Source organism: Porites lutea, chromosome 5, assembly GCF_958299795.1.
Source record: "Porites lutea chromosome 5, jaPorLute2.1, whole genome shotgun sequence".
In the NCBI taxonomy this organism is placed as follows: Eukaryota; Metazoa; Cnidaria; class Anthozoa; order Scleractinia; family Poritidae; genus Porites; species Porites lutea.
The window spans coordinates 43,714,495-43,739,494 of record NC_133205.1 but is presented as its reverse complement, the minus strand read 5'-3'; the positions used below and the strand labels follow the sequence as shown (position 1 = coordinate 43,739,494).

The 25,000-nt window shown below is 48.1% G+C and overlaps 2 protein-coding genes and 11 non-coding genes across 13 annotated transcripts; 4 read left to right on the top strand and 9 right to left on the bottom strand.

The window, feature by feature from the left end:
* The first annotated feature begins 250 nt into the window (after nt 1-250).
* On the top strand, nt 251-369 carry LOC140939794 (5S ribosomal RNA). The gene has a single exon (XR_012166118.1). It is a non-coding gene; the product is annotated as a 5S ribosomal RNA (ribosomal RNA).
* Nucleotides 370-1,262: 893 nt separating this feature from the next.
* On the bottom strand, nt 1,263-1,426 carry LOC140939892 (U1 spliceosomal RNA). Its single transcript, XR_012166210.1, has one exon. It is a non-coding gene; the product is annotated as a U1 spliceosomal RNA (small nuclear RNA).
* Nucleotides 1,427-1,991: 565 nt separating this feature from the next.
* On the bottom strand, nt 1,992-3,062 carry LOC140937629 (uncharacterized). The gene has a single exon (XM_073387184.1). The coding sequence runs from the start codon at nt 3,060-3,062 to the stop codon at nt 1,992-1,994; it is 1,071 nt and encodes a 356-aa protein (XP_073243285.1).
* A 4,523-nt stretch (nt 3,063-7,585) lies between these two features.
* LOC140939434 (U2 spliceosomal RNA) lies at nt 7,586-7,777 on the bottom strand. Its single transcript, XR_012165784.1, has one exon. It is a non-coding gene; the product is annotated as a U2 spliceosomal RNA (small nuclear RNA).
* A 5,909-nt stretch (nt 7,778-13,686) lies between these two features.
* On the top strand, nt 13,687-13,805 carry LOC140939675 (5S ribosomal RNA). The gene has a single exon (XR_012166005.1). It is a non-coding gene; the product is annotated as a 5S ribosomal RNA (ribosomal RNA).
* Nucleotides 13,806-14,698: 893 nt separating this feature from the next.
* LOC140939647 (U1 spliceosomal RNA) lies at nt 14,699-14,862 on the bottom strand. Its single transcript, XR_012165979.1, has one exon. It is a non-coding gene; the product is annotated as a U1 spliceosomal RNA (small nuclear RNA).
* A 239-nt stretch (nt 14,863-15,101) lies between these two features.
* Nucleotides 15,102-15,293, bottom strand: LOC140939909 (U2 spliceosomal RNA). The gene has a single exon (XR_012166225.1). It is a non-coding gene; the product is annotated as a U2 spliceosomal RNA (small nuclear RNA).
* Nucleotides 15,294-15,771: 478 nt separating this feature from the next.
* LOC140939557 (5S ribosomal RNA) lies at nt 15,772-15,890 on the top strand. Its single transcript, XR_012165896.1, has one exon. It is a non-coding gene; the product is annotated as a 5S ribosomal RNA (ribosomal RNA).
* An 893-nt stretch (nt 15,891-16,783) lies between these two features.
* Nucleotides 16,784-16,947, bottom strand: LOC140939891 (U1 spliceosomal RNA). The gene has a single exon (XR_012166209.1). It is a non-coding gene; the product is annotated as a U1 spliceosomal RNA (small nuclear RNA).
* Nucleotides 16,948-17,512: 565 nt separating this feature from the next.
* Nucleotides 17,513-18,583, bottom strand: LOC140937231 (uncharacterized). The gene has a single exon (XM_073386773.1). The coding sequence runs from the start codon at nt 18,581-18,583 to the stop codon at nt 17,513-17,515; it is 1,071 nt and encodes a 356-aa protein (XP_073242874.1).
* A 4,523-nt stretch (nt 18,584-23,106) lies between these two features.
* LOC140939908 (U2 spliceosomal RNA) lies at nt 23,107-23,298 on the bottom strand. The gene has a single exon (XR_012166224.1). It is a non-coding gene; the product is annotated as a U2 spliceosomal RNA (small nuclear RNA).
* A 478-nt stretch (nt 23,299-23,776) lies between these two features.
* LOC140939258 (5S ribosomal RNA) lies at nt 23,777-23,895 on the top strand. Its single transcript, XR_012165621.1, has one exon. It is a non-coding gene; the product is annotated as a 5S ribosomal RNA (ribosomal RNA).
* Nucleotides 23,896-24,784: 889 nt separating this feature from the next.
* Nucleotides 24,785-24,948, bottom strand: LOC140939646 (U1 spliceosomal RNA). Its single transcript, XR_012165978.1, has one exon. It is a non-coding gene; the product is annotated as a U1 spliceosomal RNA (small nuclear RNA).
* Between the last annotated feature and the right edge of the window lie 52 nt (nt 24,949-25,000).

Genomic DNA, 25,000 nt, shown 5'->3' with positions numbered 1-25,000 from the left:
GCCATTAACCCATAGGAGGACAGGGAACACGAAAACGAGGCAGACTGGGACCGCTTACTAGGCCCTAAGGGGTTTTTAAAGCCCGCCAAGCTCCGTGTAAGTGGCCGCATAAATTTATTTACAGCTACAAAGGAAGACTTCACAGCCTGTTTTGTAGGTCAGGGTTGCCTGAGGAGGGTAATGAAGTAATGCCTCGCTTACATGTTCACCATACTCGGTATAAGAAGTCAAATTTTCTCTCTTTTCTCTCGCCTACGACCATACCACAGGGAGAACACCGGTTCTCGTCTGATCACCGAAGTTAAGCCCTGTCGGGCGGGGTTAGTACTTGGATGGGTGACCGCCTGGGAATACCCCGTGTTGTAGGCTTCTTCTTTTCTTTTATTTTTCGTGGAATTTTTTCATCATTTTTGCTGTTTTACCGCTTGCTGGAATGTACGTCTGCTGTCAGTTCCAAAGTTACGCCGAATTATTCTTCGAAGTAATCAAGTTGTGGGGTCATTTTTTTCTCATAATAATATAGCTGGGACACAGAACGCGCGTTGGTTCGAGAGCGCGCGGTAATGTTCCATTTTGCTCTGTGACTTCAAATCACCGCTTGTGACATCACTTTTTTCAAATCACAGCTTCCACAAGTCTACGTTCGCCTTTCAGTGCAACTACAGGCCGAGAAAACGGCCGCGAACGCCAGAGAAACAAGCCAAAAGGCCAAATACAACACAAGACCGAGTCCGTTAGCATTTGTTATTAACGGCTCGCTCGACAGTTTAAATTAAACGCCGAAACCAGCGCCGTGCAGTACAGACCGACGAGAGAAAAGGCGAGTTAAATATACACAAGCAAACAACTTCTGAATCAAAGCTATGCTATGAGAGAAGTGTTGTACTCACGGTATAGACGGATGTTTATGATCCTGCTTGCTTGCTTTTCAACCGTCGACCATAATCCTCCTTCTTGAACATACATCTCTGGCGACTTTCACTTCACCTTTGAGAGAGTAAGACATTTCAGTCTCTACTCTGCTTTTTAAATAACATACTAGCTTAGCTACAAATCAACTTCAACATATTCCAAGATAATTTACCTTCTTTCTTGGTCCCTCCCCGGAGACTTCTCTTCTTCTCTATCTCTGTGCTGTTTTGTATCGATCGATCACCTGTATGTGAAACAATCACACGCGCGCACGTTACCAGTTGTGTCATTGGCGCGCGCGTTTTTCAATAACCTGTGGACCGCGCTAGATACAATAATTACTACTAAACCGGGGACTAGCGCGAACGCAGGTCCCCACTACCAGAAATTATACGCTCGAGTTACCCACATTTGGGGTAATCGCAAGGGTCAACCCAATCGAAGTGCAATGAGAGGGCCTCACCTTGAGAGGACTGCCTCCTTGATCACAGTGCCTCCCGCGTCAGGTAAGTTTTTTTTGTGTTTACAGTGAATGGCCGGCCCCCAGTAGGGTGGTGCAATGCCGCCAGACTTAAAGTCTAGTACCACACACAGCAAACCGGGGCAGTACACCAGTACAGAAACTGACTGGGGGAATCGAACCCCCACCCCTACATACACAGTACAGGACAGAACAAATACAGGACAAACATGTACAGGACAGCAGAACAAGTTAAAAGACGCGGGCACTAGACTATCTAACGTAACTAAAAACATACTCACTCAAACGCCGCAAGAGGCAAAGAAAACTCACTAAAACGAGCATTAAAACTTACAAGCACTCTCACTCAAACAAGGACTGGGGCCAGTACGACCAACAAAGGAGACCAGCAGATCCAGCAGAAGGAACCACAGTGCAGCCAACTAAGACGACCATAGGGACCACAGACACACTCACTCTAACAAAGACTGGGGCCAGTACGACCAACAAAGGAGACCAGCAGATCCAGCAGAAGGAACCACAGTACAACCAACTAAGGCGACCATAGGGACCATAGACACACTCACTCAAGCAAGAACAAAGAAGGAGGGGAAAAGAGTTACAACGAGATTGAGAGGCCAGCCTCACCAACCGAGCCCAAGGTACCATTGGCACACCACTGGCGCAAGAAGTAACGTTTGCGACGAGCAGAGCGGAAGCGTTTAAAATAAAGCGGCAAGTAGAAGGCCACCCGGGCCTTTACTTGACCAATAACAACAATGGCCCCAGGACGAGTGTCCCGAAAACGAAAGTCGTTCCGAGCTAACCAAATACAAAACTTACAGACATTCAAGAGATAGACAAAGACCCTCGGAACAGAGACCAGCTCATCCGGGGAGAAACCAAAAAGAACATGACGCAACGATATGGAAGGCAACAAAGGGCTACACTTAAACATCAGAGACTGGAGCCAGGAGAGGACACTTTGCGCCAGGGGACACTCGTAGAACAAATGGGGAGCGGTCTCAACAGGCGAAGAACAAAAACAAGCTGGGTCAAAGGCATAACCAAAGGAGATAAGGCGGTCCACGGTGTACAACACCCCATGCGCGATCTTCCAATTAAGGTCAGTGACAGGGCGGTCCAACGGAAAGAGAGATAACGACTTCCAGGTGGTCGGCCAGTATAGGTCACCAAATCCGGGACGAAATTTAGCAACACAGTGTGGTGGGGAAAGACTAGCATACAACAGGTACAAGTAACAAGATTTAGCAGACATGCTCACTGCTGGCAAAGCATGCTCAGATGACGAAGAGCCCATAACCAGACAGGAGCGAGAAACCGAGAAAGAACCATTGACACTGCGCCAAGACAGCAAAAGTGACTGATAAAACGGAGGCAGGGCGAGGGGACTGAATGCAAAAGGACGCGAAAAAACATCAAGCACAGAGCAGTTGAAAACAGAGAAAAACCAGAAAGTAAGAAAGTGGGACCAGTTAGCATAGGATGAGACAAAACGTCTCACCCATTGAACGAGAAGAGATGAGACCTTCAGCTGTACATCCACCACTGAGAAACCACCCTGATCAGGGGGCTGAATAACAACAGATCGACGGACAAGATCGCGCTTACCACCCCAAAAAAAGTGGAAGGTCAGCCGAACCAATTTCGAAACAACCCAATCAGGCATGTGAATTAGTGAAGACACATACCAGACCCGGGACAAAGCAAGGGCATTGATAACCAAGGCCTTACCCTTGAAGGAGAGGGACCGCTGCCTCCAAGAAGAAAGGACCTTTTCTACAGCATCAATCCTGGGCAGCCAATTGTCCTCATCGAGGTCACCAGGACCGACAAACACGCCCAGTGTCTTGATCTTAACCGAGGACCAATCAAGTGGAACTGGAGGATCCAGCCTACCAGCCCAACTACCCAACCAGAGACCTTTGGATTTGCTTTGATTAAGCTTGGCTCCCGAGCCTTTCTCGTAGATGGCATATACATCAAAGATGGCGCGAATAGAAGCATCCGAGACAACAACTAGCGATGTGTCATCCGCATATTGTGAGATGGGCGAGAGAGGAGATGAGGACCCGGGGAGGGTCAGGCCTTCGATACGTGGGTTGGCCCTGATGTTGACGGCCAGCACTTCAGATACAAGAACATATAGAAGGGGGGAGAGAGGGCAGCCTTGGCGTACCCCTCTCGACAGCGAGAAAAAAGAAGACAGATAACCATTGACGGACACAGCACTAGACACTTCAGTATAAAACAAGTCCACCCATTTAATGAAAGAACGACCGAAGCCCATAGACAGAAGAGTAGAGCGCATGAATCCCCAATCCACTCTATCGAAGGCCTTTTCCTGATCGAGGGAAAGGATAGCAACAGGTTGCCCAGAGAAAGAGGCATAATGAACAACATCCCTCAAAAAAGCAACATTTTCACCAATGTATCTCCCCGGGACCCCACAAGTCTGATCATCCGCAACAACCAGATGAATGACCTTAAGAAGACGCCCAGCAAGGACCCTAGCAGCCAGTTTGTAATCAATATTAAGAAGAGAGATCGGACGCCAATTGCGGGGGTCGAGCCGATCACCCTTCTTAAAAGACAGAGAGATAACCCCACGACGTTGCGAGGAAGAGAGAAGACCCGCGTCAAAACAAGAATTAAGTACAGTAACCAGATCAGGACCGAGTACATCCCAGAACTTAACGTAGAACTCCATGGGCAGACCATCAGACCCAGGAGCCTTGTTTTTGGCCATACCCACGAGAGCCTCGTAACACTCTCCCACATCCAAATAGCCCTCACATTTCTCGGCCTGATCAGGAGGAAGAACAGAAGACAGGTTAGCAAGCAAGGACTGTTGAGCAGAAGGATCAACAGGAGAGGCGGAAAACAGATCAGAATAAAAGGAGGAAAAGGAATCACAAAGACCTTGCGGGTCGGACACAATACGGCCATTAGGGTTGCGGACAGCAGAAATCCATCTGTCAGCAGAGCGCTTCTTTTCGAGACGACAGAAGTAGGAGGAAGAAGTCTCACCCTCCTCCACCCACCGGGTCCGGGAGCGAACCTGCGCACCCCTAGCCTGAGTAAGATCCAGCTCAGCTAGACGATTAAGAACTGAGCGATAGGGCACATAGGCCGAGATGAGACCCTCATCAAACCGCGATTTCAGGTGATCGGCAAGACGACTCAAGAGGTCTCTAGAAGCCCGGGTCTCATTAGCCCGACGGACACAAAACTCCCGAGTGATACGCTGAATTTCTCGCTTACCAGCCTCCCACCACTTGGCAAGGCTGGAAAAAGTCGACATTTTGGTACGCCAAACACCCCAGAAAGAAGTAATAAGTTGGACATAATCGTCCTCATTGAGGATAGATGCGTTCAACTTCCAAAGACCAGGACCGGACGGCACAATGCCAGGGACAAAAACAGAAAACAACAAAGCACAATGATCAGAATAAGGACAGGAAACGAAATCACAAGAGGACATAGATGACACCCAGATATAAGGACAACCAATTAGGTCGATACGGGAAGATATGGAGCCGTCCGGCCTGGTCCAAGAGAAACCAGCAGAGGTAGGATGGAGATACCTCCAGGCATCAATACAACAACAAGACTCGAAGAGAGTCGCAAGTGCGGCGGAACTCTCTCTCCAGGTGTCAGAAGAGTCAGAGCCAGAACGATCAAGACTACGGTCGAAGACCGTGTTAAAGTCACCGCAAAGGAGTGTAGGGATGGAGGGATCAACCTCTTCAGCCAGTTGCTCTAGAAACTGGTTCCTTACAGGGTTGCGATTGGGAGCATACAACGAAATAACACGAAAGGACTGGTCACGAAAAGAGAACTCACATTGCAACAGACGCCCCTCTTCATCCGCCCAAGATTGAACCAAAGACAGAGTGGGACGAAAGAGGACAACACAACCACAAGATTTCTTGGAGCCAGGAGAGACAACACTTAAAAAACCAGAAGAACGAAACCACAAATCACATTCAGCCAGAGAAACACAATGAGATTCCTGGATACAGACAACATCAACGACAACAGGAAGAGAATGCAACCACTGTAAGAAACCAGCACGCTTATCGGCCACACGCAGGCCGTTGGCGTTGACTGATATAACGTCTAACTTGAATGGAAAGAAGGGAGTGGCGAGCAGTCTAGGACCTCCTAGACTTAGGCCTAGGGCCCACAACAGGAGGCAAGGGGTGCTTGCCAGAGGAAAGCGGAGACCTGCTCCTACCGTCAACGGCAGGTGACACAGAGCGTGACCTGCCAGGTGAAATGACAACAGCGGGTTTCCTGGAAGAACGGGGAGCCCGCTGAGGCAGCGGAGCAACAAAACCTTCGTTATCAACCGAGTGGACCGAGTCAAGAGAGGACCCTTCAGCGTCCAAGGAAGCGATGGACGCATCGCTGCGGATTTCAGGGTCTTCAGAACCATCAGAGTCACTGTCACTAGAGCAATCAAGTAGTTCCAAACCATCATTACGAGGTAAAGTAACATTAATACTTTCACTGTTTCCACTATTGCCACTACTATCATTACTATGCTTAATGCTTTCACTATTTCCATTATTACCATTACTATGTATTTCACTTTCATTACTAATGTTATTATTTGCAGAACTAGTTCCATTATTATTTAAAGTAACAACACTACTTTCATTATGTTCATTAAATAAATCAATACTATTACTTAAATCAATGCAATCATTAGAATTTGGAGCGTCACAAGAATCAGACAAATTTGGTACATTCAATTCCGCCAGTACACTCTGGCTAACCGGGGCCTGTTCTTGGGAGACCACCGTAGCACCATCCAAAGAGTCCACCTGAGACACCACCGTAGCTCCATCCAAAGAGTCAGACGAAGGAGCCGAGCTGGGAGCAACCGAACTAGACAGTTCGTCAAGCTGGTTGTCCCTCAAGTCAATACCAGCACTACCGGCAGGGGCGGGGTCGGCCGAAGTAGCGGGACCCTCCTTAGCATTCGCAGGGGCGGGACCACCAGTGGAGGCCTCCCCCCAATCATCACGATCACGATTAGGACAATTTCGGGCAAAATGCCCCTCCTCTTTGCAAAACCGACATTTCCCACGCAATGGGCACACGCGCGAAACGTGACCCCCCGCACAAATATCGCATTCAACCGGCTGCCCCCGGTACCAAACCTTGCCTGACCAACCGTCAACATAAATATGCCTAGGAATAGGCGCCTCGCGAATCATGTGCACAATACGCGTCCCGGTATGGATAGAAGTGTCCGGGTGGTGCTGGTGACGCACAGAGTGCACCTGACCAAATCGCTGCAAAGCCACTTTAACGGCCCCATTATCCAATTCGTAGGGGAGGTGAAAAACGAGGACATTTTCCCCCCTCGGCCCCCCCCCAACTACGCGGCATGGATGGCCACCAAGATCAATTTCAGTATTTCGCTCAATCATCACAAGAGCCTCTTCAGAATCAAAAGTAAGCTGGGCTTTAAGGCCCGGCAAGAATTGAACTGCCAGCAGTTTCCAAGAACCAAACCGCTCTTTGAGCATGTGTACTAATTCGGGACGATTGATGACTTGAGGGACCCGCCCAACATCAAGAGTAACCGTCCTCCGCATGGAAGGACGCGGCATGACAAAGAAAAAGAAAGGAAAAAACCCCAAAGAAACTAACCCCCGGGGTTAAGCCCTGATGGGCAGGGCCCAAAAAGGGACGGGCGACCCGCCAAAGACAGTAAGAGTAAAAACTTACGAAAAAATCGAGGCTTGAACCAACCAAGTGAACTACCGACCAAGACCACGATAGAGAAAACCACAGCAAAAGAGACGAACGTAGCCACGAAAGCCAGTACACGCTTCAAATGATGCGGCGACACTCACCAAAAGGCCAGTTCCCAAACGCAAACTCGTCCCACAAGGGCAGAATTTCCGCGTCGCGAAAAGCAGCGTCAGGTAAGTATGAAAAGCTAGGACCAACGGCCGGCAGCGGAAAAACTGCTTTCCTCTTAGGGCCCTTGTGGTAACTGCGCAAGTCCAGACGGCCACAGGACTCCAGTTATGTGACCGACGGCTCGCCTAAATAGAAGCCTGACGCGGGGGACACCAGTGAGCCACAGGGTACCCAGATGTTGAAAAAACAAGCACAGGAAAAAAATATAGAAATATATGTCTCTTATTAATTGAATATTTCTTCCCCAAGGGGAAGTGGGCCGCACTCGGAGGTAGTGCTATACCGAGGCAACCCGTGGCTGGGACGAGGCAAGCCTCCTTTCCACAGCCCAATTCCAAAAATCAGTTTAATATATGAGCTGCTCAATGAGCAGCGTATCAGATATTAAGCTGATAAGAACAGATTTTTTTTTTGTATTTTGAAAGTTTATTGCAAAACTATGTACAGTATTTACAGTATTTACAGGAGATCAAAATTGCTACAAACTAAAGAAAAACTAAGGAGAAAACTAAGGAAATTACATCAATGATCATATCGCAAAAATTAAAACTTAAATACTAAATTATCATCCTGATGGAAATCGCAAAGTGCCGGATGGCACCACAAAGAGCGGAACTTGCTAGGAGAGAATCTAAACCGATCAGCTCTAATTCTATTCTTAATGTCAGTAATAATACACTTAATTATTGCCCTAGAATCCTCTCGACCATTATGAAAAACAGCTTTGTTCCTAAAGCGCCAAACACCATACAAAATCGACTTGATTAAAAACAGAAGCAAACGTCGTGATTTATCATTAGGAAAAGGCAATTGAAAAAAGAAAATGGAGGCACCGCAAAGGGGGAAGGGTTGCGATAAAAGAGAGGACAACAAGGGGAGGAAAAAGAACCACACAGCATTGACTCGGGGACATGCGCGAAAACAGTGATCGATAGATTCTGTTTGCGAACATGTCGCACACGAAGGGTTATCAATGTACCCCCAGTTCCGCAGAGACTCACGGACCTTAACTGCTCTCAAAGTGATGAGCCATGAAAGATCGCTTTTATAATTATCAGTGAAAGAATCTCTTATGGAGGACCAATGGCGAGAAAGACTAAAAGAACTACTTAGTAAAGGGGACCAAAACCTGGGGAGGACCGGGAGGGAACAGTGACGCTTAATTATCTCCTTATAGATAGACTTGGAGTCAAATGTAAAAGACCCAGGGAAACTGCAAGACTTAAGAAGATCAATCATGCGCGAATAAAACTTGGATGGCGAAGCCGCGCTAGGTGTACGAATATCCCGCAAGGCAGACCACTCGGGGCGAAGGGACGACAAACGCGAGCCGCAGAAATACCGAACGAGATAAAAACACTTAAAACTAGGATCCGATAGAGATTTAACGAAGGAAGATAAGCGCAACGCCTGTCCTTTAGACCAAAAGTCTATTAAACCAAGGCCCCCCTGATCCGGAGAGCACACGATCGATCTTCGAGCAACAGGTTCTAATTTAGCGCCCCATAAAAAAGGCCAGATCAAGCTATTATACCTGTCAAGCGCCCATCTCGGGGGAACTAAAACACGCGACAAGTACAAAAGCTTGCTCAAACCTAAAACATTAAGAATTAACACTTTACCAACAAACGACAATGACCTCGATTTCCACAGAGACAGACAGTTATCAAGCTTAGACAGGCGCGGTTCCCAGTTGTCTCTCTCAACTGGGACCGTACCAAAAACAACACCCAAAATTTTCATTTTGTTAACCCACTTGAGGCCAAGAGGCTGGTCAACGCGGTCTTTCCAAGACCCCAGCCACATGGCCTCCGTCTTCGAAAGATTCAATTTAGCCCCGGTACCACGCTCATATAACTGAATCTCCCTAAAAAGATTATGAAGAGACACAACGTCCTTAACCAAGGACGTTGTGTCATCGGCATACTGACCAACTTTGAACTGCAAGCCCTGAGCACCCGGGAGTAAAAAACCTTCAATATCATTACAGGCTCTAATCTTGCATGCAAGAACCTCAACACACAAGATATAGAGCATTGGTGAAAGGGAGTCACCCTGCCTAACACCACGCGCAATCGGTATCATATCAGAAAGGAAGCCGTTTACAATCACTCGCATATTAGCGCCATTATACAGGGTGTGAATACAATTTAAAAAGGAAGGACCGAAACCAAGATGTCTTAAGAGATTTAGAAGAAAAGTTCGATTGACACGATCGAAAGCTTTCTCCTGATCTAGGCTGACGAGAATACCCGTCTCGCCAGTTCGCTCAATGTGATCTAAAACGTCGCGCAACAAAAACAAGTTGGAAGCAATAGATCTCCCAGGAACAGAGCAAGTCTGGTCCGGGTCAACAATGGAATCTAGAACCTTAGAAAGTCGCAAGGAGATAGCCTTCGAACAAATCTTATAATCTACATTTAGAAGAGATATTGGACGCCAGTTTTTCAAATTCCTCCGGTCGTCCTTCTTATAAACTAATCGAGTGATGCTAGTTTTCATAGAGTCACAAAGCTCAGACTCGCGCAGGCCTTCATTAAAAACCTCAACTAAGAGGGGGCCGAGGCGCGACCAGAAAGTTAAATAAAATTCTGCCGACAAACCATCAGGGCCGGGGGCCTTGTTGCGATTGGACAAGCCAACAGCCTCAGTAGCTTCGTCCAGCAACAAAGCCCCCTCGCAAACATCACGATCATGATCCGACAAACGGCGCGAAACGAACGACAACAAATGATTTTGTGTTTCTAAATCAACAGACTCCTCAGCAAAGAGAGAGGAATAGAAACTTTCGTGAGCTTTTACTATCTCAGGTAGAGTAGACACCTCAACACCATCAGAATTAAGGACAGAGGAGACGAAACTCTTCTCAAACTTTTGAGAAGCTAACTTAAGGAAAAACTTAGTAGGGGCTTCGCCCTCTTCTAGCCATTTTGCTCGACTTCTAATTTTTGCACCCATATACTCCTCTGTCATTAAGACTTTAAGAGAGCTCTCCAAGTCCGCAATTTCAGACTTAACAGAAGGATCACCCGACACTAGACGATGTTTCAAAGCAATCAAGCGGTTAGTTAACGAGACTCTCTCGTCAGAGAGGTCTCTACGCTTTTGCTTTGAAAAGGCAATAGATTCAACTTTAATATCTTTCTTAAGGGATTCCCAAAAGGAACCAGAGGAAGAAAAGGTATGTTTAAACAATAAAAAACGATCAATAAGAGCACGAATCTTCTCGCAATAAGACTCGTCCTCTAAGAGAGAATTATTTAATTTCCACACTCCAGGGCCATACTTAGAAGAAGCTTCGAGAACTAAGTCAATAAAAACAAACTCGTGATCCGAAAAAACACAAGGAGAAATAACACACGACTTAACTGATGAAAGGAGGGACCTTGCAACAAGAAAAGTGTCTAAACGACTAGCAACTGAAGAATCTGAATTAAACCAAGTAAACTGGCGGGTTCTGGGATGCGAAGCTCGCCACGCATCCCTTAACAAAAAACACGATTTAAGGTCAGACAAGTCAGAACTAATAGAGACGGTGCCCCCAAACTTATCTGAGGAACCGTCATAACAGTTGAAATCGCCACCAACTATCAGCGAAGAGTGTGGAAAGAAGTACAAATGGACCGACTGGTAGAAGACTCGTCTATCAGCCGGTACAGTTGGAGCATACACATTAACTAAATTAATAGACTGGGAATCAATTTTAAGTAATACACTAAGGACCCGACCCTCAGTATCCTTTTTCCAAACAGAGAGATTATCTTGTAGACTACTTGAAAGCAAAATGGCCACGCCACCCCGTCTCCCGACAGCCGGGGACCAAAAACTGGGGCCCCGCCACCGGGAAGATAGGGAATTAATGACCCGTCTATCAGAAACCATCGTTTCCTGGATAAAACAGAAATCTAGATTCTCTTGACCAAAACAACGAACAACTGACGAAAACTTTTCATCACTCAAACCGCGAACGTTAATCGTTAGACCTTTGAAAATGGAAAAAGTTTACTCAGGCGGGTCCTTACCTCTATTAGATCTCACTCCTGGCGGGTTGGGCCTGGTTGCCTTGCGCACAGGAGCAAAAGAATGGGAAGCTGATGCCTTTCGGGTCAGGTTCTTCCTCCGCTGACCCTTCTTCCGGGAAACACGTTTCCAAGCCGTCGCCAGCTGCTGGGCCTCTAAGGGGGGGACAGAATCCCCCATATCATCATCATCACTATTCTCATCGGGTTGAGCCAGATCCAAAGCAGGACCATCGGAGGGAGACGGCAAGACAACTTGAGCGAGGGCGCTGTCAGAGACAGATGGCATCAGCTCGGGAGATGCAGGAGGCATAGCGACCTCAGCGAGGGCACTGTCAGAAATAGAAGGCACTGGATCCTCAGGTACGGAAGGCATCTGGCCAAGAACACTATCCGAGACCGAGGGAATAACAGACGCGGAAGACGGATCAGTAAAGAGAGGAACACTAGCAGGAGGTGAGGGCGTAGGCGATTCAGCAACATCAGTAGAGCCAGGCTGACTCACAGGATCAGCGAGGTCAGCGTGGGGAGCACTTGTATCACTAGTTTCGGCGGTATGAGTAGGACGCTCCACTGGGGTAGAAACAGGATCCACGGGGTTCGACCCGGCAACGGTATCTGGAGACAGAGACGCAGAAGGCGGGGGGCGACGATACCAAGAGTGTTGGCAGTCAATGGCCATGTGGCCCTCCTCCTTGCATATACAGCATCTGATGTCTTCGGGGCACATCCTCGAATGATGCCCCACCCGATCACAATTAAAACACACAGAGTTGCTGCAATCCTTGTAGAGATGATCCCTCGAATTGCAACGGCGGCAAGTAGTTGGTTGGCCATCATACTTCACCCGAATTTGGTACTTTCCAAAACGAAGAAAACAGGGAATATGAGTATTGAGCTCCATGCGTAAGTGTCGCAAGCCGTTGAAGACGTCAGGGTAGCCCTGCACCTTGCCACGGCGTGAGGAGAAGATCCGGCCATAACGGCTCAAACGATGTTCGAGGGCAGAATCTGGCAACTCGTGCGGCGCATCGTAGACCGTAACAAACAGTAGACGGCGCGTACCAGGGTGAGTGACGTAGTGGCCACGGCGGACGATAAAAGAAGAACGACGCAGAAACAGATCGCGGTACTTCTGTAGCGCAAATGTAATCAAGACATTACCGTTGGGCGATCGCTGTAAGCAACGAACAGCAGAGGCAGGAATCCCATCAGTAAGTAGGGCGTCAAAGATGTCTTTGGTGGTGAAAGACGCTGACGGGGCACTAAAGAACGCAGTATATGGCCGATCCGGCATCACATTCTCCCTGCTGAAGTGTTCCTTCTCAAACTCGGAGAGGTAACTGGGACGGTAAGTCACTTGTTCAGAAGCTTCCTCCGCCGGCAGGTTTTTCTTGGCAGCAGAACTGTACAGGGCACTAATTCGCGGTACATCACGATCGGACTCACTACGACGTTCGGAGACCGTTACTAAACCATCAGACTCATCGCTGGACTCACTACTGGACAATTCAACATCAGACGCTTCGCCACTATCTCTTGCCACTTCGCCACCATCACTTGCCACTTCGCTACTAACACTTGTCACTTCGCTACCATCTCTGGGCACTTCGCCACCATCGTCGACCACTTCGCTCCAATCAGCATTGGGCTCCAACATCATGGAAAACGACCCAAGTCGTTTTAAGAATCGCTTTAACGATAAATTTGGGGTGGGGGGCACGGCGTTCCCGCCCGGCCGGTACTTAGCACAGCCCCCACAAACAAACAAGAAAAAAGCCAAACACGCAAAAAACGAACTTTTGAACGTCCCACAAGTAAGAGAACGCTTAGTCAAAAGGCCGAAAAGCGATGCCCCTTTAGGTCCTCCGGACCTAGGGTGGTTGGCTCCTTCCCCATCCTAGATATGGTGGTTGCAATACTGTCGCATCCCATGATGCATCTGGCACTCTATGCGAGGACAGGGGGATATCATTGGCTCAGTCCGAGCACAGATACTCGGCCAAGCTCTTCGGGACACTACAGTGTGTATAGACAGAGATCAAATAGCGTCTACAGGGTACCCAGGCCCTAACAGCTCGGCCATTAACCTATAGGAGGACAGGGAACACCAAAACGAGGCAGACTGGGACCGCTTACTAGGCCCTAAGGGGTTTTTAAAGCCCGCCAAGCTCCGTGTAAGTGGCCAAATCAATTTATTTACAGCTACAAAGGAAGACTTCACAGCCTGTTTTGTAGGTCAGGGTTGCCTGAGGAGGGTAATGAAGTAATGCCTCGCTTACATGTTCACCATACTCGGTATAAGAAGTCAAATTTTCTCTCTTTTCTCTCGCCTACGACCATACCACAGGGAGAACACCGGTTCTCGTCTGATCACCGAAGTTAAGCCCTGTCGGGCGGGGTTAGTACTTGGATGGGTGACCGCCTGGGAATACCCCGTGTTGTAGGCTTCTTCTTTTCTTTTATTTTTCGTGGAATTTTTTCATCATTTTTGCTGTTTTACCGCTTGCTGGAATGTACCTCTGCTGTCAGTTTTAAAGTTACGCCGAATTATTCTTCGAAGTAATCAAGTTGTGGGGTCATTTTTTTCTCATAATAATATAGCTGGGACACAGAACGCGCGTTGGTTCGAGAGCGCGCGGTAATGTTCCATTTTGCTCTGTGACTTCAAATCACCGCTTGTGACATCACTTTTTTCAAATCACAGCTTCCACAAGTCTACGTTCGCCTTTCAGTGCAACTACAGGCCGAGAAAACGGCCGCGAACGCCAGAGAAACAAGCCAAAAGGCCAAATACAACACAAGACCGAGTCCGTTAGCATTTGTTATTAACGGCTCGCTCGACAGTTTAAATTAAACGCCGAAACCAGCGCCGTGCAGTACAGACCGACGAGAGAAAAGGCGAGTTAAATATACACAAGCAAACAACTTCTGAATCAAAGCTATGCTATGAGAGAAGTGTTGTACTCACGGTATAGACGGATGTTTATGATCCTGCTTGCTTGCTTTTCAACCGTCGACCATAATCCTCCTTCTTGAACATACATCTCTGGCGACTTTCACTTCACCTTTGAGAGAGTAAGACATTTCAGTCTCTACTCTGCTTTTTAAATAACATACTAGCTTAGCTACAAATCAACTTCAACATATTCCAAGATAATTTACCTTCTTTCTTGGTCCCCGGAGACTTCTCTTCTTCTCTTTCTCTGTGCTGTTTTGTTTGTATCGATCGATCACCTGTATGTGAAACAATCACACGCGCGCACGTTACCAGTTGTATCATTGGCGCGCGCGTTTTTCAATAACCTGTGAACCGCGCTAGATACAATAATTACTACTAAACCGGGGACTAGCGCGAACGCAGGTCCCCACTACCAGAAATTATACGCTCGAGTTACCCACATTTGGGGTAATCGCAAGGGTCAACCCAATCGAAGTGCAATGAGAGGGCCTCACCTTGAGAGGACTGCCTCCTTGATCACAGTGCCTCCCGCGTCAGGTAAGTATGAAAAGCTAGGACCAACGGCCGGCAGCGGAAAAACTGCTTTCCTCTTAGGGCCCTTGTGGTAACTGCGCAAGTCCAGACGGCCACAGGACTCCAGTTATGTGACCGACGGCTCGCCTAAATAGAAGCCTGACGCGGGGGACACCAGTGAGCCACAGGGTACCCAGATGTTGAAAAAACAAGCACAGGAAAAAAATATAGAAATATATGTCTCTTATTAATTGAATATTTCTTCCCCAAGGGGAAGTGGGCCGCACTCGGAGGTAGTGCTATACCGAGGCAACCCGTGGCTGGGACGAGGCAAGCCTCCTTTCCACAGCCCAATTCCAAAAATCAGTTTAATATATGAGCTGCTCAATGAGCAGCGTATCAGATATTAAGCTGATAAGAACAGATACTACACTTGATCTTAGCCAAAAGGCCGAGAAGCGATGGCCCTTTAGGTCCTCCGGACCTAGGGTGGTTGGCTCCTTCCCCATCCTAGATATGGTGGTTGCAATACTGTCGCATCCCATGATGCATCTGGCACTCTATGCGAGGACAGGGGGATATCATTGGCTCAGTCCGAGCACAGATACTCGGCCAAGCTCTTCGGGACACTACAGTGTGTATAGACAGAGATCAAATAGCGTCTACAGGGTACCCAGGCCCTAACAGCTCGGCCATTAACCTATAGGAGGACAGGGAACACCAAAACGAGGCAGACTGGGACCGCTTACTAGGCCCTAAGGGGTTTTTAAAGCCCGCCAAGCTCCGTGTAAGTGGCCAAATCAATTTATTTACAGCTACAAAGGAAGACTTCACAGCCTGTTTTGTAGGTCAGGGTTGCCTGAGAAGGGTAATGAAGTAATGCCTCGCTTACATGTTCACCATACTCGGTATAAGAAGTCAAATTTTCTCTCTTTTCTCTCGCCTACGACCATACCACAGGGAGAACACCGGTTCTCGTCTGATCACCGAAGTTAAGCCCTGTCGGGCGGGGTTAGTACTTGGATGGGTGACCGCCTGGGAATACCCCGTGTTGTAGGCTTCTTCTTTTCTTTTATTTTTCGTGGAATTTTTTCATCATTTTTGCTGTTTTACCGCTTGCTGGAATGTACCTCTGCTGTCAGTTTTAAAGTTACGCCGAATCATTCTTCGAAGTAATCAAGTTGTGGGGTCATTTTTTTCTCATAATAATATAGCTGGGACACAGAACGCGCGTTGGTTCGAGAGCGCGCGGTAATGTTCCATTTTGCTCTGTGACTTCAAATCAACGCTTGTGACATCACTTTTTTCAAATCACAGCTTCCACAAGTCTACGTTCGCCTTTCAGTGCAACTACAGGCCGAGAAAACGGCCGCGAACGCCAGAGAAACAAGCCAAAAGGCCAAATACAACACAAGACCGAGTCCGTTAGCATTTGTTATTAACGGCTCGCTCGACAGTTTAAATTAAACGCCGAAACCAGCGCCGTGCAGTACAGACCGACGAGAGAAAAGGCGAGTTAAATATACACAAGCAAACAACTTCTGAATCAAAGCTATGCTATGAGAGAAGTGTTGTACTCACGGTATAGACGGATGTTTATGATCCTGCTTGCTTGCTTTTCAACCGTCGACCATAATCCTCCTTCTTGAACATACATCTCTGGCGACTTTCACTTCACCTTTGAGAGAGTAAGACATTTCAGTCTCTACTCTGCTTTTTAAATAACATACTAGCTTAGCTACAAATCAACTTCAACATATTCCAAGATAATTTACCTTCTTTCTTGGTCCCTCCCCGGAGACTTCTCTTCTTCTCTATCTCTGTGCTGTTTTGTATCGATCGATCACCTGTATGTGAAACAATCACACGCGCGCACGTTACCAGTTGTGTCATTGGCGCGCGCGTTTTTCAATAACCTGTGGACCGCGCTAGATACAATAATTACTACTAAACCGGGGACTAGCGCGAACGCAGGTCCCCACTACCAGAAATTATACGCTCGAGTTACCCACATTTGGGGTAATCGCAAGGGTCAACCCAATCGAAGTGCAATGAGAGGGCCTCACCTTGAGAGGACTGCCTCCTTGATCACAGTGCCTCCCGCGTCAGGTAAGTTTTTTTTGTGTTTACAGTGAATGGCCGGCCCCCAGTAGGGTGGTGCAATGCCGCCAGACTTAAAGTCTAGTACCACACACAGCAAACCGGGGCAGTACACCAGTACAGAAACTGACTGGGGGAATCGAACCCCCACCCCTACATACACAGTACAGGACAGAACAAATACAGGACAAACATGTACAGGACAGCAGAACAAGTTAAAAGACGCGGGCACTAGACTATCTAACGTAACTAAAAACATACTCACTCAAACGCCGCAAGAGGCAAAGAAAACTCACTAAAACGAGCATTAAAACTTACAAGCACTCTCACTCAAACAAGGACTGGGGCCAGTACGACCAACAAAGGAGACCAGCAGATCCAGCAGAAGGAACCACAGTGCAGCCAACTAAGACGACCATAGGGACCACAGACACACTCACTCTAACAAAGACTGGGGCCAGTACGACCAACAAAGGAGACCAGCAGATCCAGCAGAAGGAACCACAGTACAACCAACTAAGGCGACCATAGGGACCATAGACACACTCACTCAAGCAAGAACAAAGAAGGAGGGGAAAAGAGTTACAACGAGATTGAGAGGCCAGCCTCACCAACCGAGCCCAAGGTACCATTGGCACACCACTGGCGCAAGAAGTAACGTTTGCGACGAGCAGAGCGGAAGCGTTTAAAATAAAGCGGCAAGTAGAAGGCCACCCGGGCCTTTACTTGACCAATAACAACAATGGCCCCAGGACGAGTGTCCCGAAAACGAAAGTCGTTCCGAGCTAACCAAATACAAAACTTACAGACATTCAAGAGATAGACAAAGACCCTCGGAACAGAGACCAGCTCATCCGGGGAGAAACCAAAAAGAACATGACGCAACGATATGGAAGGCAACAAAGGGCTACACTTAAACATCAGAGACTGGAGCCAGGAGAGGACACTTTGCGCCAGGGGACACTCGTAGAACAAATGGGGAGCGGTCTCAACAGGCGAAGAACAAAAACAAGCTGGGTCAAAGGCATAACCAAAGGAGATAAGGCGGTCCACGGTGTACAACACCCCATGCGCGATCTTCCAATTAAGGTCAGTGACAGGGCGGTCCAACGGAAAGAGAGATAACGACTTCCAGGTGGTCGGCCAGTATAGGTCACCAAATCCGGGACGAAATTTAGCAACACAGTGTGGTGGGGAAAGACTAGCATACAACAGGTACAAGTAACAAGATTTAGCAGACATGCTCACTGCTGGCAAAGCATGCTCAGATGACGAAGAGCCCATAACCAGACAGGAGCGAGAAACCGAGAAAGAACCATTGACACTGCGCCAAGACAGCAAAAGTGACTGATAAAACGGAGGCAGGGCGAGGGGACTGAATGCAAAAGGACGCGAAAAAACATCAAGCACAGAGCAGTTGAAAACAGAGAAAAACCAGAAAGTAAGAAAGTGGGACCAGTTAGCATAGGATGAGACAAAACGTCTCACCCATTGAACGAGAAGAGATGAGACCTTCAGCTGTACATCCACCACTGAGAAACCACCCTGATCAGGGGGCTGAATAACAACAGATCGACGGACAAGATCGCGCTTACCACCCCAAAAAAAGTGGAAGGTCAGCCGAACCAATTTCGAAACAACCCAATCAGGCATGTGAATTAGTGAAGACACATACCAGACCCGGGACAAAGCAAGGGCATTGATAACCAAGGCCTTACCCTTGAAGGAGAGGGACCGCTGCCTCCAAGAAGAAAGGACCTTTTCTACAGCATCAATCCTGGGCAGCCAATTGTCCTCATCGAGGTCACCAGGACCGACAAACACGCCCAGTGTCTTGATCTTAACCGAGGACCAATCAAGTGGAACTGGAGGATCCAGCCTACCAGCCCAACTACCCAACCAGAGACCTTTGGATTTGCTTTGATTAAGCTTGGCTCCCGAGCCTTTCTCGTAGATGGCATATACATCAAAGATGGCGCGAATAGAAGCATCCGAGACAACAACTAGCGATGTGTCATCCGCATATTGTGAGATGGGCGAGAGAGGAGATGAGGACCCGGGGAGGGTCAGGCCTTCGATACGTGGGTTGGCCCTGATGTTGACGGCCAGCACTTCAGATACAAGAACATATAGAAGGGGGGAGAGAGGGCAGCCTTGGCGTACCCCTCTCGACAGCGAGAAAAAAGAAGACAGATAACCATTGACGGACACAGCACTAGACACTTCAGTATAAAACAAGTCCACCCATTTAATGAAAGAACGACCGAAGCCCATAGACAGAAGAGTAGAGCGCATGAATCCCCAATCCACTCTATCGAAGGCCTTTTCCTGATCGAGGGAAAGGATAGCAACAGGTTGCCCAGAGAAAGAGGCATAATGAACAACATCCCTCAAAAAAGCAACATTTTCACCAATGTATCTCCCCGGGACCCCACAAGTCTGATCATCCGCAACAACCAGATGAATGACCTTAAGAAGACGCCCAGCAAGGACCCTAGCAGCCAGTTTGTAATCAATATTAAGAAGAGAGATCGGACGCCAATTGCGGGGGTCGAGCCGATCACCCTTCTTAAAAGACAGAGAGATAACCCCACGACGTTGCGAGGAAGAGAGAAGACCCGCGTCAAAACAAGAATTAAGTACAGTAACCAGATCAGGACCGAGTACATCCCAGAACTTAACGTAGAACTCCATGGGCAGACCATCAGACCCAGGAGCCTTGTTTTTGGCCATACCCACGAGAGCCTCGTAACACTCTCCCACATCCAAATAGCCCTCACATTTCTCGGCCTGATCAGGAGGAAGAACAGAAGACAGGTTAGCAAGCAAGGACTGTTGAGCAGAAGGATCAACAGGAGAGGCGGAAAACAGATCAGAATAAAAGGAGGAAAAGGAATCACAAAGACCTTGCGGGTCGGACACAATACGGCCATTAGGGTTGCGGACAGCAGAAATCCATCTGTCAGCAGAGCGCTTCTTTTCGAGACGACAGAAGTAGGAGGAAGAAGTCTCACCCTCCTCCACCCACCGGGTCCGGGAGCGAACCTGCGCACCCCTAGCCTGAGTAAGATCCAGCTCAGCTAGACGATTAAGAACTGAGCGATAGGGCACATAGGCCGAGATGAGACCCTCATCAAACCGCGATTTCAGGTGATCGGCAAGACGACTCAAGAGGTCTCTAGAAGCCCGGGTCTCATTAGCCCGACGGACACAAAACTCCCGAGTGATACGCTGAATTTCTCGCTTACCAGCCTCCCACCACTTGGCAAGGCTGGAAAAAGTCGACATTTTGGTACGCCAAACACCCCAGAAAGAAGTAATAAGTTGGACATAATCGTCCTCATTGAGGATAGATGCGTTCAACTTCCAAAGACCAGGACCGGACGGCACAATGCCAGGGACAAAAACAGAAAACAACAAAGCACAATGATCAGAATAAGGACAGGAAACGAAATCACAAGAGGACATAGATGACACCCAGATATAAGGACAACCAATTAGGTCGATACGGGAAGATATGGAGCCGTCCGGCCTGGTCCAAGAGAAACCAGCAGAGGTAGGATGGAGATACCTCCAGGCATCAATACAACAACAAGACTCGAAGAGAGTCGCAAGTGCGGCGGAACTCTCTCTCCAGGTGTCAGAAGAGTCAGAGCCAGAACGATCAAGACTACGGTCGAAGACCGTGTTAAAGTCACCGCAAAGGAGTGTAGGGATGGAGGGATCAACCTCTTCAGCCAGTTGCTCTAGAAACTGGTTCCTTACAGGGTTGCGATTGGGAGCATACAACGAAATAACACGAAAGGACTGGTCACGAAAAGAGAACTCACATTGCAACAGACGCCCCTCTTCATCCGCCCAAGATTGAACCAAAGACAGAGTGGGACGAAAGAGGACAACACAACCACAAGATTTCTTGGAGCCAGGAGAGACAACACTTAAAAAACCAGAAGAACGAAACCACAAATCACATTCAGCCAGAGAAACACAATGAGATTCCTGGATACAGACAACATCAACGACAACAGGAAGAGAATGCAACCACTGTAAGAAACCAGCACGCTTATCGGCCACACGCAGGCCGTTGGCGTTGACTGATATAACGTCTAACTTGAATGGAAAGAAGGGAGTGGCGAGCAGTCTAGGACCTCCTAGACTTAGGCCTAGGGCCCACAACAGGAGGCAAGGGGTGCTTGCCAGAGGAAAGCGGAGACCTGCTCCTACCGTCAACGGCAGGTGACACAGAGCGTGACCTGCCAGGTGAAATGACAACAGCGGGTTTCCTGGAAGAACGGGGAGCCCGCTGAGGCAGCGGAGCAACAAAACCTTCGTTATCAACCGAGTGGACCGAGTCAAGAGAGGACCCTTCAGCGTCCAAGGAAGCGATGGACGCATCGCTGCGGATTTCAGGGTCTTCAGAACCATCAGAGTCACTGTCACTAGAGCAATCAAGTAGTTCCAAACCATCATTACGAGGTAAAGTAACATTAATACTTTCACTGTTTCCACTATTGCCACTACTATCATTACTATGCTTAATGCTTTCACTATTTCCATTATTACCATTACTATGTATTTCACTTTCATTACTAATGTTATTATTTGCAGAACTAGTTCCATTATTATTTAAAGTAACAACACTACTTTCATTATGTTCATTAAATAAATCAATACTATTACTTAAATCAATGCAATCATTAGAATTTGGAGCGTCACAAGAATCAGACAAATTTGGTACATTCAATTCCGCCAGTACACTCTGGCTAACCGGGGCCTGTTCTTGGGAGACCACCGTAGCACCATCCAAAGAGTCCACCTGAGACACCACCGTAGCTCCATCCAAAGAGTCAGACGAAGGAGCCGAGCTGGGAGCAACCGAACTAGACAGTTCGTCAAGCTGGTTGTCCCTCAAGTCAATACCAGCACTACCGGCAGGGGCGGGGTCGGCCGAAGTAGCGGGACCCTCCTTAGCATTCGCAGGGGCGGGACCACCAGTGGAGGCCTCCCCCCAATCATCACGATCACGATTAGGACAATTTCGGGCAAAATGCCCCTCCTCTTTGCAAAACCGACATTTCCCACGCAATGGGCACACGCGCGAAACGTGACCCCCCGCACAAATATCGCATTCAACCGGCTGCCCCCGGTACCAAACCTTGCCTGACCAACCGTCAACATAAATATGCCTAGGAATAGGCGCCTCGCGAATCATGTGCACAATACGCGTCCCGGTATGGATAGAAGTGTCCGGGTGGTGCTGGTGACGCACAGAGTGCACCTGACCAAATCGCTGCAAAGCCACTTTAACGGCCCCATTATCCAATTCGTAGGGGAGGTGAAAAACGAGGACATTTTCCCCCCTCGGCCCCCCCCCAACTACGCGGCATGGATGGCCACCAAGATCAATTTCAGTATTTCGCTCAATCATCACAAGAGCCTCTTCAGAATCAAAAGTAAGCTGGGCTTTAAGGCCCGGCAAGAATTGAACTGCCAGCAGTTTCCAAGAACCAAACCGCTCTTTGAGCATGTGTACTAATTCGGGACGATTGATGACTTGAGGGACCCGCCCAACATCAAGAGTAACCGTCCTCCGCATGGAAGGACGCGGCATGACAAAGAAAAAGAAAGGAAAAAACCCCAAAGAAACTAACCCCCGGGGTTAAGCCCTGATGGGCAGGGCCCAAAAAGGGACGGGCGACCCGCCAAAGACAGTAAGAGTAAAAACTTACGAAAAAATCGAGGCTTGAACCAACCAAGTGAACTACCGACCAAGACCACGATAGAGAAAACCACAGCAAAAGAGACGAACGTAGCCACGAAAGCCAGTACACGCTTCAAATGATGCGGCGACACTCACCAAAAGGCCAGTTCCCAAACGCAAACTCGTCCCACAAGGGCAGAATTTCCGCGTCGCGAAAAGCAGCGTCAGGTAAGTATGAAAAGCTAGGACCAACGGCCGGCAGCGGAAAAACTGCTTTCCTCTTAGGGCCCTTGTGGTAACTGCGCAAGTCCAGACGGCCACAGGACTCCAGTTATGTGACCGACGGCTCGCCTAAATAGAAGCCTGACGCGGGGGACACCAGTGAGCCACAGGGTACCCAGATGTTGAAAAAACAAGCACAGGAAAAAAATATAGAAATATATGTCTCTTATTAATTGAATATTTCTTCCCCAAGGGGAAGTGGGCCGCACTCGGAGGTAGTGCTATACCGAGGCAACCCGTGGCTGGGACGAGGCAAGCCTCCTTTCCACAGCCCAATTCCAAAAATCAGTTTAATATATGAGCTGCTCAATGAGCAGCGTATCAGATATTAAGCTGATAAGAACAGATACTACACTTGATCTTAGCCAAAAGGCCGAGAAGCGATGGCCCTTTAGGTCCTCCGGACCTAGGGTGGTTGGCTCCTTCCCCATCCTAGATATGGTGGTTGCAATACTGTCGCATCCCATGATGCATCTGGCACTCTATGCGAGGACAGGGGGATATCATTGGCTCAGTCCGAGCACAGATACTCGGCCAAGCTCTTCGGGACACTACAGTGTGTATAGACAGAGATCAAATAGCGTCTACAGGGTACCCAGGCCCTAACAGCTCGGCCATTAACCTATAGGAGGACAGGGAACACCAAAACGAGGCAGACTGGGACCGCTTACTAGGCCCTAAGGGGTTTTTAAAGCCCGCCAAGCTCCGTGTAAGTGGCCAAATCAATTTATTTACAGCTACAAAGGAAGACTTCACAGCCTGTTTTGTAGGTCAGGGTTGCCTGAGGAGGGTAATGAAGTAATGCCTCGCTTACATGTTCACCATACTCGGTATAAGAAGTCAAATTTTCTCTCTTTTCTCTCGCCTACGACCATACCACAGGGAGAACACCGGTTCTCGTCTGATCACCGAAGTTAAGCCCTGTCGGGCGGGGTTAGTACTTGGATGGGTGACCGCCTGGGAATACCCCGTGTTGTAGGCTTCTTCTTTTCTTTTATTTTTCGTGGAATTTTTTCATCATTTTTGCTGTTTTACCGCTTGCTGGAATGTACCTCTGCTGTCAGTTTTAAAGTTACGCCGAATTATTCTTCGAAGTAATCAAGTTGTGGGGTCATTTTTTTCTCATAATAATATAGCTGGGACACAGAACGCGCGTTGGTTCGAGAGCGCGCGGTAATGTTCCATTTTGCTCTGTGACTTCAAATCACCGCTTGTGACATCACTTTTTTCAAATCACAGCTTCCACAAGTCTACGTTCGCCTTTCAGTGCAACTACAGGCCGAGAAAACGGCCGCGAACGCCAGAGAAACAAGCCAAAAGGCCAAATACAACACAAGACCGAGTCCGTTAGCATTTGTTATTAACGGCTCGCTCGACAGTTTAAATTAAACGCCGAAACCAGCGCCGTGCAGTACAGACCGACGAGAGAAAAGGCGAGTTAAATATACACAAGCAAACAACTTCTGAATCAAAGCTATGCTATGAGAGAAGTGTTGTACTCACGGTATAGACGGATGTTTATGATCCTGCTTGCTTGCTTTTCAACCGTCGACCATAATCCTCCTTCTTGAACATACATCTCTGGCGACTTTCACTTCACCTTTGAGAGAGTAAGACATTTCAGTCTCTACTCTGCTTTTTAAATAACATACTAGCTTAGCTACAAATCAACTTCAACATATTCCAAGATAATTTACCTTCTTTCTTGGTCCCCGGAGACTTCTCTTCTTCTCTATCTCTGTGCTGTTTTGTATCGATCGATCACCTGTATGTGAAACAATCACACGCGCGCACGTTACCAGTTGTATCATTGGCGCGCGCGTTTTTCAATAACCTGTGGACCGCGCTAGATACAATAATTACTACTAAACCGGGGACTAGCGCGAACGCAGGTCCCCACTACCAGAAATTATACGCTCGAGTTACCCACATTTGGGGTAATCGCAAGGGTCAACCCAATCGAAGTGCAATGAGAGGGCCTCACCTTGAGAGGACTGCCTCCTTGATCACAGTGCCTCCCGCGTCAGGTAAGTATGAAAAGCTAGGACCAACGGCCGGCAGCGGAAAAACTGCTTTCCTCTTAGGGC